The 13,549-nt window shown below is 42.3% G+C and overlaps 1 protein-coding gene across 5 annotated transcripts; it reads left to right on the top strand.

The window, feature by feature from the left end:
• Positions 1-35: 35 nt before the first annotated feature.
• Positions 36-13,227, top strand: glt1d1 (glycosyltransferase 1 domain containing 1). Of its 5 annotated transcripts, none has more exons than XM_029160725.3 (13): positions 36-446; positions 829-980; positions 1,088-1,193; positions 2,418-2,469; positions 3,135-3,171; positions 3,676-3,732; positions 7,681-7,779; positions 8,190-8,239; positions 8,574-8,591; positions 10,038-10,081; positions 10,525-10,640; positions 11,136-11,234; positions 12,868-13,227. In XM_029160725.3, exons 1-13 carry the CDS (start codon positions 379-381, stop codon positions 12,906-12,908), a joined length of 939 nt encoding a protein of 312 aa, XP_029016558.1. In that variant the 5' UTR covers positions 36-378; the 3' UTR covers positions 12,909-13,227. The 5 variants fall into 5 exon arrangements, with proteins under 5 accessions (XP_029016558.1, XP_029016556.1, XP_029016559.1 ...); XM_029160723.3 differs by having other exon boundaries at positions 10,520-10,640; XM_029160726.3 differs by lacking the exon at positions 8,574-8,591.
• Positions 13,228-13,549: the final 322 nt, after the last annotated feature.

The raw sequence follows: 13,549 nt of genomic DNA, 5'->3' as shown, positions 1-13,549 counted from the left end.
TCGCGGTTTCAAATATTTTTTTAAGTCCAGTTCTAGATATGACAAATATGGAGAGGTGGGGGCGCAGGCCGGGTTTGTGCTTTTTGACTCGGTTTGTAGAAATGGTCTGGAACCATTTTACAGAAGCCGATCAGCTGCGCTCGCGCGCTACGCTCCTGTCACGTGTTTCCAGGGGATCGCAAAGGAGACGGACTTGTAAACAGTACGAGCGTGTCTCGCTGCCCGGCTGCGAGCTAGCTGCAGCGTAGCCGCTTGCTAGCCTTGCTCTCCGCGAGAGTTAGCATGTGTTCAGGAAATGTGCCGACAAAAACAGGACACACAGTAAAGGCTCTGCTTCCTGAATTAGTTTAAGGTGGGAGGCTTGGCTCTGGTGGAGATATGAGATTACTCTTTCTTGCCCCTCTCGCCCCAAAAACGGGGAACCACACTACAGCTGAGAGAATAAGGTAATTAACCTCGCTACACCACGGTAGCGGTGTATCCTGTTTGCATTAGCCAGTGGCTGTATCGTTAAACGTTAACCAGGGTTATCTGATGCTAAAGCTGCTGCTGTTAAAATACCACTGTATTATACTGTACAGTGATTCTAGTCGGTCAGCTGTAAAATAGTTGCTGCGATGCTGAAAGTAGTGAAAGCTGAAACCCCGCAGTCAGTGCACTGGTGATTAAACACACAAAAGGCTTTTCATGACTGATTCATTGAAACACTGTCTTCTCCGTAACTAATCGTTCCAGACTGTTCTCTTGCAACGTTCTTCGGGATATTAAACCAGTTTTAGCCGCTATACGGCACACGTGTCGTTACAGTGAAAGATTCTGTTATTACAGGGTCCACATTGAATCAGCAGGACACACTTGTGAACTCAGAGATGCTGCAGAATTCCAGTCTCCTGCTGAGGTGACAAACCTAATATCCCAAAAGCCTGCGTTTGATGGAGCGCTGGCTATTCATCTGTTCAAAGCAGGCAGACATCTACTTGGTAAAAATATTTGTACAGTAGTTGCACGGTATTAAAAGTACAGGAGTACAGCTACTCGTCCCTGAAGGCTTGGAATCTTTCTGTTTTATGTTCAACCTTTAAAACAGATATCCCGGTGCCATTTGGTGTCATCTTTGGAGGAACAGACATAAATGAAGATGTGAAAGTTGAGAAAAAGCGCGTGGTTATGCAGCAGGTGCTACTGAAAGCCAGGTGACGTTCTTACAAATGACCATTCTAACCTAGTCAATTAAAAAAAGTTAGGTGCATCATTTTTCATTTTTCTTTCCACACATTACATTGTTGTATGCCCTTGTTAATGTTTTTGGGGAAAATTCGAAACATTATATTTTTGACTTTTCATAGTTAGAAAGAAATTGTATAAACTGAATATTTGATTAGTTAAATTAGTTTTTTTTTCTATACAGCATCTGTTTTTTTTTCTATACAGTAAAACACATTCTGCGATAATCTCTGATCAACAGTTTCAGATTTTAATAAAAGTTGTTGGGAAAAGTATTGTTATTTGGATATTTAATAAAGGTGTCACTAGAGTCATCTTAGTATCCCCATGATATACACTTAATGATTTTCAGTACTAAGTATGCTTTTAATGTATCGCACCATCTTTTACCTGCTTCTCTTTGTAGAGGTTTGATGCAGACTTCGTCATCCTAAGGTGCAGGCAGGACATGTTCAAACTGAATCAAAAACTACCTTTAACGCCAAGTGATTTTATTTTAGTTTGTCTCCTGAATGTACTAACACACGCTTAGATCAAAGTTTAGAAGGAAAAGAATAGCTGGAATTAACAAAATTAAAACTTAGTGTACAAAACTATGTTGGTTGCATACAGTAAATATGAGAAATGAGACTTAACAAGTACAACCTGTGTAGCCATGTGACGTAGACATGTACAGTACACACAGGTTAAATAATACTTTTTCTTGTGCTCTGACATTAGACTGCCAATTGTATTTATGATATCATAATATGATATAATGATATCAGACACTTGATGCAATACAAAGATAAAAGCTGGGTAATACTCCCACGAGGCACACACCTCCCCTAACCTGATCATAAAGTACGGTCTACGTTGTGAGCCCACGTGCCAGTTTAATACCTCAGTCACATACAGTATGTGCAAATTAACATCTCCACACTGTCGTCTGACCGCATTCCCTTCTTTTTCTGCTTTGTAGTTGTTTGCGTGTACATCCTTAAATCCTCTGCCGTCAAACCTCAAGCAGTCTTCACTCTCAGCCTTGAGACGTTTGTGTTTTGCTCTTGTTACCACTGATTTCTTCCTCTGTTGTTGTCAAAGTTGTCACTGCATGTAAAAGACTGAAACTTACCGTTGGCAAAGAAAGAAAAGCAAACATCTTTTTAACTGTAATGACTTTAACAAGTGTTTCTTTTTCTGGGGGATTGCAGGTTTGCCGTTGCATTTACCAACAAACTCAAAGAAGAGGCTGAGTTATTTTTGGTATGATTATTCTATTTCTTACTTCATTAAACCAACCACTTTATTTCATACAAAATAAGCAGCAATGTTTGTACTTGCAAGTCTGTTTCACATATGGCACACGCATACGCATATAAGTTTTCCACAAGAGCCTGACGATTCCACCACACACAACAGAGGGACTCCTACTATACTAACACAATATTTAATCAAACAGTGATTCCATATTTTATTTTTAGATTAGATTCCACCCGTAGGCTCCAGATCAGATTGAGTCAAGTGGCATGTTTTTTCTCCGTCATTTAGCGCTGACAGCAGGCAGACAGGAACAGGCGCTAAGAGCGCATCGCCACACTTTTATTGTGACAGAAAGCACACATAAGGGATGGATTCAGTCTGATAACACCCAGTCAATTTTCATCTCTCCCCCCTCTGATTTGTTTTGTAGCAGCCTATTATCTTAGCAGCTATTTTCCTGACTCAATTTTAAAGTTAGGATTTCATTTAAATGTGTTTGGAGCACAAAGAGCCCTAATTGGATATTTGCTGTTGCCTGACATAAAAAGAGGATGGTGATAATCGAATGTAGTTAAACAAACGCTACCAGAAATGACTGATTTTGATTCAAAACATTTGTGCACCAGTGCTTGTTTTGACCAGAATTGTTCAATGTTCTTTCTCTAAAGCTGCCACAGAGAAATAAAATCTTTGTCCAGCCTCAAGGTAAGCTATGCAGGATGAATATATTTGCCTAATGATGTGCATCCCTGACTCGCTATTGAAGTGTTACATTAATCAACTTTGACGTTTTTTCCTCTATTATCGTGAGCTCTGCAGTCCTGCGTTGTTTTTGCTCTTGCCATTGGCCACGGTGCCAAATACGCCAGCATAGATCACTCTTCCGTGTTGCTTCCCACCAGTAGCTTCTTTTGGCAAATACTTCATAGATAAGAGGAAAGCTCTGAGCCTGTCTGCATGGATGAGCATGGACTCAGAATTACTACTAGACTAATAACACCAAAGTCCCTAATGTGGACTATGCAATGTCTTTAAATAAAGTTTTGTTTTATTGTTATTACTATTACTGTGTTTCACAGCTAAAATAAAAAAAACTTATGAATATATTTATATACCTAGATTATGTTTTATTATGTGAATCTCAGCAGTGATGTATAGTACAGTCTTTATTAATGCACGGTGCCTCTTGTTGGTCTGGGTTTGTTTTAGGTATCAAGACGGAAGTGACTAAAAATTTCTGCTGGACTGAATTCTTGAGGAGCTCAGGTATTGTTAGTTTATCTATATTACTTCATTTGCTTTTATTTCATTTCCTCTTACATTCTATTTTGATGGAGCTGAATGGAGCTGAAGTGGAGGTGCTTAATAAAATATTAGCATGAACTGTTTGTATTATGAGCATCATCTACACCTGGCATACTCATAGCTCCTGACATAGTCCAGACACTGTCATGCTCTCCTTACCTGCATGGTGCAGTGCAGTGGAATCACCACTGGGAGCAGAGAGTGGAAACATACTTAGGCTAAGACACCCCTCCGAACTGGAAAGCACCAAGTAGACAAATATTTGCTGTGTGCTGTGTTGGATGTGTCGGTGAGGTGCAGGACTCACTTCTCTCCTGCAGTCTTCCAATATGCAGCCACTGAGCTTATCCTTTCCACAACATGGACTTGAAATGAACATTGCAAGATAATGTCCATCCCAGGTACATTAGTGCTCATAGAGAGCTTCGTTGACTACACAGGAACACTTGATTAATAGCCCTCTGGTCCAGGGCCATTCGTCACAGTCCCTCGCAACCAGTGCAAGTAATACTAATTGTCTGCAGCCATTCTCCATGTGTTATACTTGAAGTAGGACTCACTTCTATTGTGCTTGTCCTCAGATGTGATAAAGGCACTTTAATCTGACTCATAGTTGTTTTTAGAGATGTTCCAGTTTCAGCGGCTGTTAATTTGTCTGAGTCATTATTCCTGAATGTGGGTTACATGCACGAGTAAGAAAAACTTCCCCTTTGTGGGTTTCCTTCCTACAATGTTAATACCACACTGCTTTTGACAAGACACATTCTGCCTTTATACTTGCCTTTTTTAAAATAAGGACGAGTGAAAGTGTTGTGGTTCAGGTGCCACCGGGTGGTCTTGGTTTTTCCATCTAAAAGGAATCCTTTTAAATCTTGTTGTCCTGCTTTGTCTCCTTTATTATTAATAAGTCTCAGCAGCTTCACTTGTTTAGTCTATTTCAAATGAAGTGACTCCTGCAGCAACCTGTGCTCTCTCCCACCAGCTCTCATCCTCCTTTTGTCTTCCCACAGCAGGGGGCACTATCCCATGTGTGTTGTCTCCTCCTAATTCCTTGTGCATATTGATTTGCGTCTTAATGCCTCTGTCTGCTGTGACATAAATGAATAAACAACCAAATAATAAAATCTTGAAAATTTTGTACAAAGGCTAGTTGCACATTTGAGAGTTTGGACTATAGTGGATACATTCCATGCCCCTGTCCTGCAGTGACACTGCAAAAACCATCTCCACTGTTGAATATAAAAGCAAAGCAACCCTCCGACCCAAGTGGAGTCAAATAACCACACTGATGGGTCTGTGTGTCCTTTGGGTCAACGGCACTTACTTCACCACTGGGTTGCAAACGCTGTCAGGATGTCTGCTTACAGTATGTTGTTTGTCATCCATGCGGTTTGCTTTGTGAGATGTATGAGAGGAGGATATGCAGCAGTGGAGGGAAACAAACTGTGGGCTCTGTCATTACTATGTACAGGTAGTTGATCATCTATACTGAATAAATTACAGATGCTGCCTTCAGTAAATTTGCCGTAGGGGTCATAATTAAAAATGGACGACCGGTAAACGCTTGTCGTCATCTTATAGTATAGAAATGATCAGGCAGCATTATCTGATGTGAAGTGATGTTAAACTTGAGTTTTCAGACTACTGTTTCCATAGTTTAATGAAAAGTTTGTCAGTCACAAGGGGTCTTCACCTCCTGTTCACGTTATTGTTCACTGCCTGAGAACGCTTCCTTCTTCTGGTGCATGTTCTCAGCTATGGTTTCATGTAAGCAAACGTTGAATCGTGCAAATGTGAAATGAAATCAGCAAAGTGCTCATTTCCCCATACGGATGTGCAGGTTGGAAGTGGGACGGGGGTACCTACAGTATCATGAAGGCTCGTTTCCAGTGGGAAATTTCTAGCTGTTCTCTTTTCCAGGAAGTTTTCAGGAACCTGGGGTAGAGGTTTATAACCTAGTTTCTCTAGTGGAGACACATTTAAAAGAACCGAGGACCTTAAACGGTTCCTGTTCCTGCGGCAAACGTGGACCTTAAGTGTGGTTGCTTTCATTTCGAGCCGTTCATCTGTAATTTAAAAAGGAACTCTCAAACTTTTTTTAGAAATTCACACATAACCAAAATACAGTCTCACATGCGTTACTTTGTGACTGCACACTGTAAACTCTGCTGTGTGTCTCACACGGTGCCACTCAACAGATTAATAGGAGCAGTTCACATATAGATTCACTATTCGCTCCCGTTGTCATGCAGATATCATTGTTTCCACCCAAATACTGATTAAAGCATTATGGCATTGTCCAGAATGCCCTTGTGGAATCAGAAGCAAATGCAGTGTGCGTGGAACTCAGAACTGCAGGGGGAGAAGACGAGAGCACTGCCGCCAGCACAGCTGATGACTTATACAATTAGTTTTTCTCCCCTGGGAAAATATGAATTATGTTTTTTTTTTTTATTATTATTTCTTCGAATTTCTAGTTTGTTCTGACAGGTCTAAGCTTTAGTAAGATTAAAGCTGCCTCTATTTCTGACATAGATGTACCTTGGCTCAATTGCCCTCCTATCCTAAAAATCAGCACGAGGAACTTCAATAAATCCTAAAGTTGGTGTTTGAATTTATTAAATCATTTTGTTGTTGTTGTTTTTGTATCTGTAAAGGTTTGGTTGCTAGGATCAGGGTCGCTTGCTAGACTCCATGCTGTCATTTTAAGATGCTCTTTAATAGCATTAAAAGAGCTGCCTTGGCCTCCTGATCTGGACTTATCTGGCAGCAGGGGATTTCACTCAACTGTCACTGTGCTTTAAGCACGTGCTGCTTCTCTCCCTGCGCTATTATGTTTCAAACGGCTCCATTCTTTGTTTGTCGCAAAGCTGACAAAATGCCTCTTAATCTGCGCTGTTTCTGTACTTCACCATGTTCAACATTGGTGCATCGTGCCAATAAAACATGTCTTTTGTTGCTATTTCAAGATTTCTACTGTAATCTGTCCCTGTTGATTTGTTGGTATTGGCTACTGTAGGCACAACAGTCCATTTTCTAACAGGTGTAATCATTTGACAGATGTCGATGATGAAATTTGCTGCAGACATTTGCATCATATGATAAATTGTCATAATTTATACCCCGTCCCTTAACTTAGTGTCACCATAGTCTGCAAACACCTGCAAAGCTTTACGTGATGTTTAATGCTAATTAGCAAATGTTAGTATGCTACGCACTAAAGCAAACATAGTGGGTGGACTCGCTACACAGTAGAGTCATATATAAGTGATGCACATCTGCTCAGCCCACTCATAACAGTGGAGGGCGCACAGTTACATTGTAATGTAACTGCATTCGTGAGGTCTTAAACTGACAGTTGGGTGGATGTGTTGTCGTCATATTGGTGTGCCAGGACATGTTTCCTCTCCCTTCAGAAGGTCAGGCTCACTACAGTAATCGTTGGCGCTGAACACACTTGTCTGTCGGCCAGTTTCTCACTAATCTCTGGATTGATCCTCAAAGTTAGATGATCTGGGAAAAGAGCCGATTTAGAGGCCTTACCTCTCGATTAAAGCAAGGTTCTCAACAGCGTTTGATGTTGTTAGCGCGGCGCCGGTTGGTTAATTTGACTCTAGGACTGTTCTGTAAGCAAATCGTCACCCAACCGCGCTGGCGCTGTGCTTATGGTGCAGTATTACTCACTAATTAGGCTGAAACCTTCCAATGTTTCCAGCAGGCTGTTGTCCCTGCTGAGCGTTACAACTCTGATCAGAGAATTGTGCGAGCACATTAGTCACTGCTGTCTTATTTTCCTTGTGACCTTGGGTGATGTATTGCTTTCATTATCTGCCGATGTACTTGGGATGTTCATTATGCGGCGTTTTGATATCGTGTCACTGTCTGTCTTTGCGTTTGGCTTCTCTCCAGGTGTACGTGGCGACCACGTGGACGAGGCGCGTGTCTTCCTGTTGGTCTGTGGCCTCAGGCGAGTCAAGGACCCTGTCTATCTGGTGGAGGCTTTTTCAGGTAGGCCTTTATGGAACAAACACAGTCAAGGCCAGTGTTTCTTGTCACCCTCCTATTCTACAAAAGCAGTAATGGACTGTGACAGAGGCAACAACAGTGTCCTCATCACTGTGAATAATGTTGACCTTAGTGGGATTCTGCTGAGAGCTGATCCCGACCCTGTCATGTGTTTTATGATTGGTAATTAGACAGCATATTTCAAGTGTTTATTATATTCAGCTTTGTAAATTGCTTGTGATTAGTAACATTATCTAAGCCTTCAAGGTTTTATTAGCAAAGCGATATTGTAACAATGCAGCATTAGAGGGCGTTTCTTAGAGAGGACAATTAATGGGTGGATTTTCATATGAGACTATGACGACAGCTTAGGCGACAACTAGCTACTGTTCATTGGTTTTCATGCCTTACAGGGTGGCATCATGAGGATCCACTGAATGTATTGGTCATTATCGGGCCCAAGGTATGTCCGCAGACATTACACAGTACCTCAGGATGCTTCTGTTTATTCCACATGTCTGACATTTTAATGTGACATAATATTGTTGGAAATACAAAACCTCCACTAGGAATTAAACCTGCCTCAACTGAATGTGGCTAAGATATTGATTTAGCTGTTGAGCTGGAATTAGCGGTTAGCAATGTGAAGAAATGGCTGCAAGCAGGTCAGAGGTCAGCAGCAGCAGCAGGCAGTTATGATGTGTAAATATAGTATACTGATGCATAACCCTCTGCAGGTTAGCATTTGCCTTTGACTAACATATATATTGCATCCTCATTGTAATATCAATCGGCAGAGTTCTGGACATGTGCTGGTAAGTTACAGCCAATGCGGTCAGTAGTCCTGTCACACACCATCATGCTTCTGTCCTGCGTCATTCCTAAAGACATTAACTGCAAATATGCTGCCTCGACTGTGTGGCAAATAATTGGTAAAAGGCAATTGATCTCTTACAGCCTGCCAAGAGTTATGATATATAAATCATAAATCAACTTTTCGGCCAGACAGTCAGATCAAAGGAGTCTTTATACATTAACTGTAAAAGTGTTTTCCCACTGATTGCATTTGTATGCTAGAGTTTCTTCTTCGTCAAGACAGAAGTCAAATCCAGCTGCAGCAGCCTCGGTGCTCTTTTCCTTTTCCGCTCTTCACTCACTGATTTGTCTGCACGTTCGTCTTCATCTTCCCTTCCCACTGACTCGGTTTGATATGACATCAGTGTACAGCGTTGTAGTGTCTGTTCTCTCCTTCCATCAGCAGTGTCAGGCGAAAGGTACGTTCGGCTTTAGTTTTGCTCCAGCACAACTCAATTAGACATGGCCAGGGGCTTAGACGCTGTCTTGCCGCCGCTTCCTTCTCTGCTACGCTTTGTTGTTTGATGAAATGGTTCAGTGGAAGCAAAGACGCGTGATTCATCTCGACACCCCTGAATCACAGTGGAAGCGTGTCTGAGAAATGAAAATACGTACCATTATTCTAATAAACATTTGTTTGTGCGACAGTAAGATTTCCTCTTTATCGTTTTAAAATTAAAATTTTGGTTCGGCACAAATATTGTTAGTTTATTTAAATGAGTCCAAAATAATAGCGAAAGCAGGACCACAGATTTTGGCAGGCATTTTTTTACATTTGTCACAAAGTATTAGACAGCATAAACATTATCTCCAAACAGAAAGAGCTGTGATTGATAGAAGAAAACACTGATGTAGCATCTGCCTTCCCACTGGTCTCACGGGTCAATTTCAATTCCTGTTGATTTACCCTGGTCCAGTACAGGATCTGTGCTTAAATCATTTGTGTTTGTTAATACAGCCTTTATCATGATCTGTCCCCTGTTGGTTGTACAATGCCTCCTAAATCCCAGATTACACCAGAATACAGATATGTTGTCAGTTCCTGTCCTTTGAATTGAACGCACACATGCTTTAAAGGAGATCCGATATAGGATGAGCTGTTAAATGCAAAGAGGGGAAAAAGTAGCAGCTTGCTTGGCCGCATCTTTGACCTAAATTGCTATGCTTTGACTTTTCTGTGGGCAGGCTAATGCACGCAAATCCCACATTGCAATTAATCAGATTGGCCACCCACCCCACCCTGACCCCAATCTCTGAAAATACAGGATTTTCAGAGAATGATTTACTTATGATAGAAATTGTGCCATTGTTTATTTTATCCTTGTGATTAAGTCGTCGCTGGCATCCTTGAATTGAAAACAGAGCCGTTACCACTCACTTGATGTTCGAATCTTCACCTTTTTCAGATGGATCCTGTGCTCACGCTGGAGGTGGAAGCTCTCGTTAAGAGGTGATCTTTCGCTTGTCTTTTCTTAGCAACGCGCTCACAAAGGCGACCTTGCAGTCTAATTTCCGTCTTCTGCTTGTCTTTTTATTTATTCCATGTAGTACAAGGGAATATCTGAGCAAATGTAGCTTACATTAATCTGGGGTAATGCGAACAGAATGCAAATCTGAAGGGAGTGCCAGGATCCTATCTTTTTTTAATCTCTTCCTCCACTCTCAAGTCATAGCCGGTCTTTCAGCTTTTCACCGAGGGCCATCACCACGGCACAGATCTTTGCGGCAGGAAGCTGCCCTCCCTGGTTAGAACTTCACCTGAATGCCCCGTTCAAGTCACCCGTAGTGCAAGCGCTTTCCTGCCCTGAGCTTGTCATTGCTACTCAGCCTCATTCACGCATCCCTGAGCCCTGAATCACACAACTGAGCTTTGCCACTGCTTCTGCAGAACAGCAGGGGTCTTCTTGACCCAGGAGAGAAGCCAACAGGAGCTTCACGCTGCCATGAAAAGGTGCTTCGCTGTGGTCAACAGCTCCATCTCAGAGGGCATGTCAGCAGCCATCTTGGAGGTAAACATCTTCAGGGTATTATGGGTAATTGGATAGGATCATCCAGTTTTCGTTGCTGTTGTGTGTTGGTCGTGGCATTTTGATTTATTTGAATCCGCCGTACAGAGTCCTTGAAATGTGACTGATTGCTACGGTCTTTATCTCCATTTCTTGCTCTGTGGCAAAATTATCGCAGCATTTCAGGGACAGTTACCCAAATTAAATGCTTCACTCCAACCGTCCCATTCCTGAGTGAGCAGAACCTGCGATTCCGCATAATCTCTTTGAAACACAGTCAATTAAGGCAATCCACGGCAGGGTTTAAGTCTGATTAGTATGTTAGCATGTTTCAACAACCTGCTGAAGGTATTAGCTGATACACACAGTTAATTCTGCAAGTGAACTGAGCCACTAAAGCGCAGAATAGCTGAGCTGCACGATTGCCCCGCTGACTTTTTCCTAATAATGAATAGACTCGCTCTGATGCGTACGTGTCTAATCTCTCTGCCGCCGCAGGCCATGGATCTCGAGGTACCCGTCTTGGCCAGGGACATTCCAGGAAATGCAGCCGTGGTGCAGCATGGGTTCACTGGCCTGCTGTACTCCTCTCCTCAGGTATATGCATAGTGACAAGCACAGACCAGATCACCACATGTGTTAAACCCTGTTAAGCTTGAACACAGACTGTGTTGATGAACCACAGAAAGGATGTACTTCACTGTAGCCACCTGCGACTCCTGTCACCTCAACTGACTGGAACAGTACTTAGTGCTGATAAGTATTAAAGAACTGCCTCATCCCTCCTGTAAATTTATACCTTTATTTGCTGCGCCTCACGGTTTTATGCAGGGAAACTTCAAGTTTACATCATTTTGTGGAACTTTATACTTTTAAAATCCTATCTGAGCAGGTAAAATATTACCGAAGAAAAAGATATGTCATCAGGTGCACAGATTAGATTCAGATAGTGCAGCCTTCAGGGATGCTGCAAAGATACCACATTAGAAGGTAGTGATGCAAGACGTAGCAGCAAGAGGGAAACTAGGAAACGGGCGCTACCATGAGAACCCTTCAGCCTGATGTTTAATGGGGTTTGATGCCAAGGCGAATAGCACAGGGCCGGGTTTCACAGGCCTGGAGCACGGTATTATTAAGACACCATGCACAAGTGCGATGCTGCAGTAACAGCAGAGAGGAGCTGTCTCCACGGGGGGTCACGTGTGCTTAGCTGAGCTGCCAAGAAGCAGCTTCCACAAATGGTTGCAGCGACTTGGGCTGGATAAAGTACAACCTCAGCCAGGCCTGATGGGCAGCAAGCGCTGGTCCTATCAGCCAAAACTTCCATGAAGTCAGTCACACTGTAATATTTTTTGCACGCTATAACCCCCCCTCGTTTGATTGACATTTCCTGCTTCTTTAATCCCTCAAAGTAATTACGCAAGGGGTAAAAGGTATCAAGAAATGTGTCAAACAAAACAAACACACAAATGCTTGAAAGCTTTAAAGAGAAAAATGTCCTTCCATGTCTGGCTCTATAATTTGCACTAAGAGTGAAGTGATTATAAGCAGACTGCTCATAAGTTGAGCTTTAATCCTTTTGCTAAGGATTTATAGCTCTCGTATGGGCATACGCAAGAGCTGTTTCCCCACCAAGAGCCTCTCCAGACATAATCACATCACTTCAGCGGAGTGAAGTAAAGTGAAGTGGCCTGCTGACTGGCAGGGGCTGAGGCTTGGTGTGCCCACTGGCTCGGCGCTGCAGTTGATGTTGGCTGCCATGTTGTCGGAAGACTTTAAGGCACTTCCTCTTTGGTTTGGTTGGAAATGAAAGCCTCTCTAAGTCTGTTGACCCAGTGAATGGGATGCTTTGTGAAAATACCACATTGCAGTCAGCGTTCTGGGAGAGCACCGTTACTCGGTATTCTAAATTTATCCTCATCTTCCCCTCCCAGTGATTCAGGGAATCTGTAACAGTCTCGAACCAGAGGTTCCAGCTATTAGGATGGAATGAAAGGTCTACCGGATAGCCGCTTTAGGAATTGGAGGCACAAACATCTCTCTCAAAGATATCTTTGGGAATGAACTGTATAGACACTTTGAGTATTTAGTAAATAGAAGGCCAGCTTTTATCTCATGCCTCGGATTATCTTTTATGCTTTAAATAAAGCATTTCTTCAGGCAACTTCAGTGGCAACCTTCAAGTGGCATTTGGCAATAAACCAACTCGTCTTGCTTTTATTCCTGCCAGGAATTTGTGCATCAATCTCAGAGGCTGTTGTCAGATCCTGAGCTGAGAGAGAGAGTGGTGAGAAATGGGAAGCTGTACGTGGAAGCACATCACAGCTCGGAACATGAGAGGGAAACCTACAGGCAGCTGGTGGACACTCTGCGATGACATGAGGTCAGAGGAGTCGACCCCCGCTAGACGTCAGGAGCTGCAGTGCCTTAATGTGCCTTGCCCAGTAGAGATCATTAAAAGGGAATCCCGAAATACCGAAGAGCACTTTAACCAAAGACGCAGAGGAAGATTGTCTTCTTAATGTATTTTATTTTACGGTATTTAAAATTCTGTATTGTTATTGAAGGTTTGATATCGAGTAAGTTTGGGAACAACAGCATCTGTGTCACTGTCCTTAATAAAAACACTACAGCCGGTAGGTTTTGATTGGATGGTAATCTGAAAACCAGAATTCAGGAAATACCATTAAATATAGATTTTCACTCGGATGGTGTTCGGGATCAGTTAATTTACTCCTGCTAAAAACAGTTTAATTTTTATTTTCTCTCCAGTCAGTGCGGGATCGCATCCATTTTTAATAAAGTGTGACGAGTGGGTCGCACACATTCAGAAGCACGGCGAAAACTCAATTTGTTTAAAGGGCACAGGGCCACAAAAGGTTTTTGTAATTTGTTACAAAGGTTGATTTTGG

Source organism: Betta splendens, chromosome 9 (genome assembly GCF_900634795.4).
Source record: "Betta splendens chromosome 9, fBetSpl5.4, whole genome shotgun sequence".
Taxonomy (NCBI): Eukaryota; Metazoa; Chordata; class Actinopteri; order Anabantiformes; family Osphronemidae; genus Betta; species Betta splendens.
This window is presented reverse-complemented; position numbering and strand designations above follow the sequence as displayed.

What these genes read in the sequence shown, in the direction of transcription:
- glt1d1 (XM_029160723.3), top strand. Translation starts at nt 379, where the DNA reads ATGAGATTACTCTTTCTTGCCCCTCTCGCCCCAAAAACGGGGAACCAC. An exon ending in AATCTTTGTCCAGCCTCAAG is followed by an intron (nt 3,172 to 3,675) that starts GTAAGCTATGCA and finishes GGTTTGTTTTAG; the next exon opens with GTATCAAGACGGAAGTGACT. An exon ending in TGAATTCTTGAGGAGCTCAG is followed by an intron (nt 3,733 to 7,680) that starts GTATTGTTAGTT and finishes GCTTCTCTCCAG; the next exon opens with GTGTACGTGGCGACCACGTG.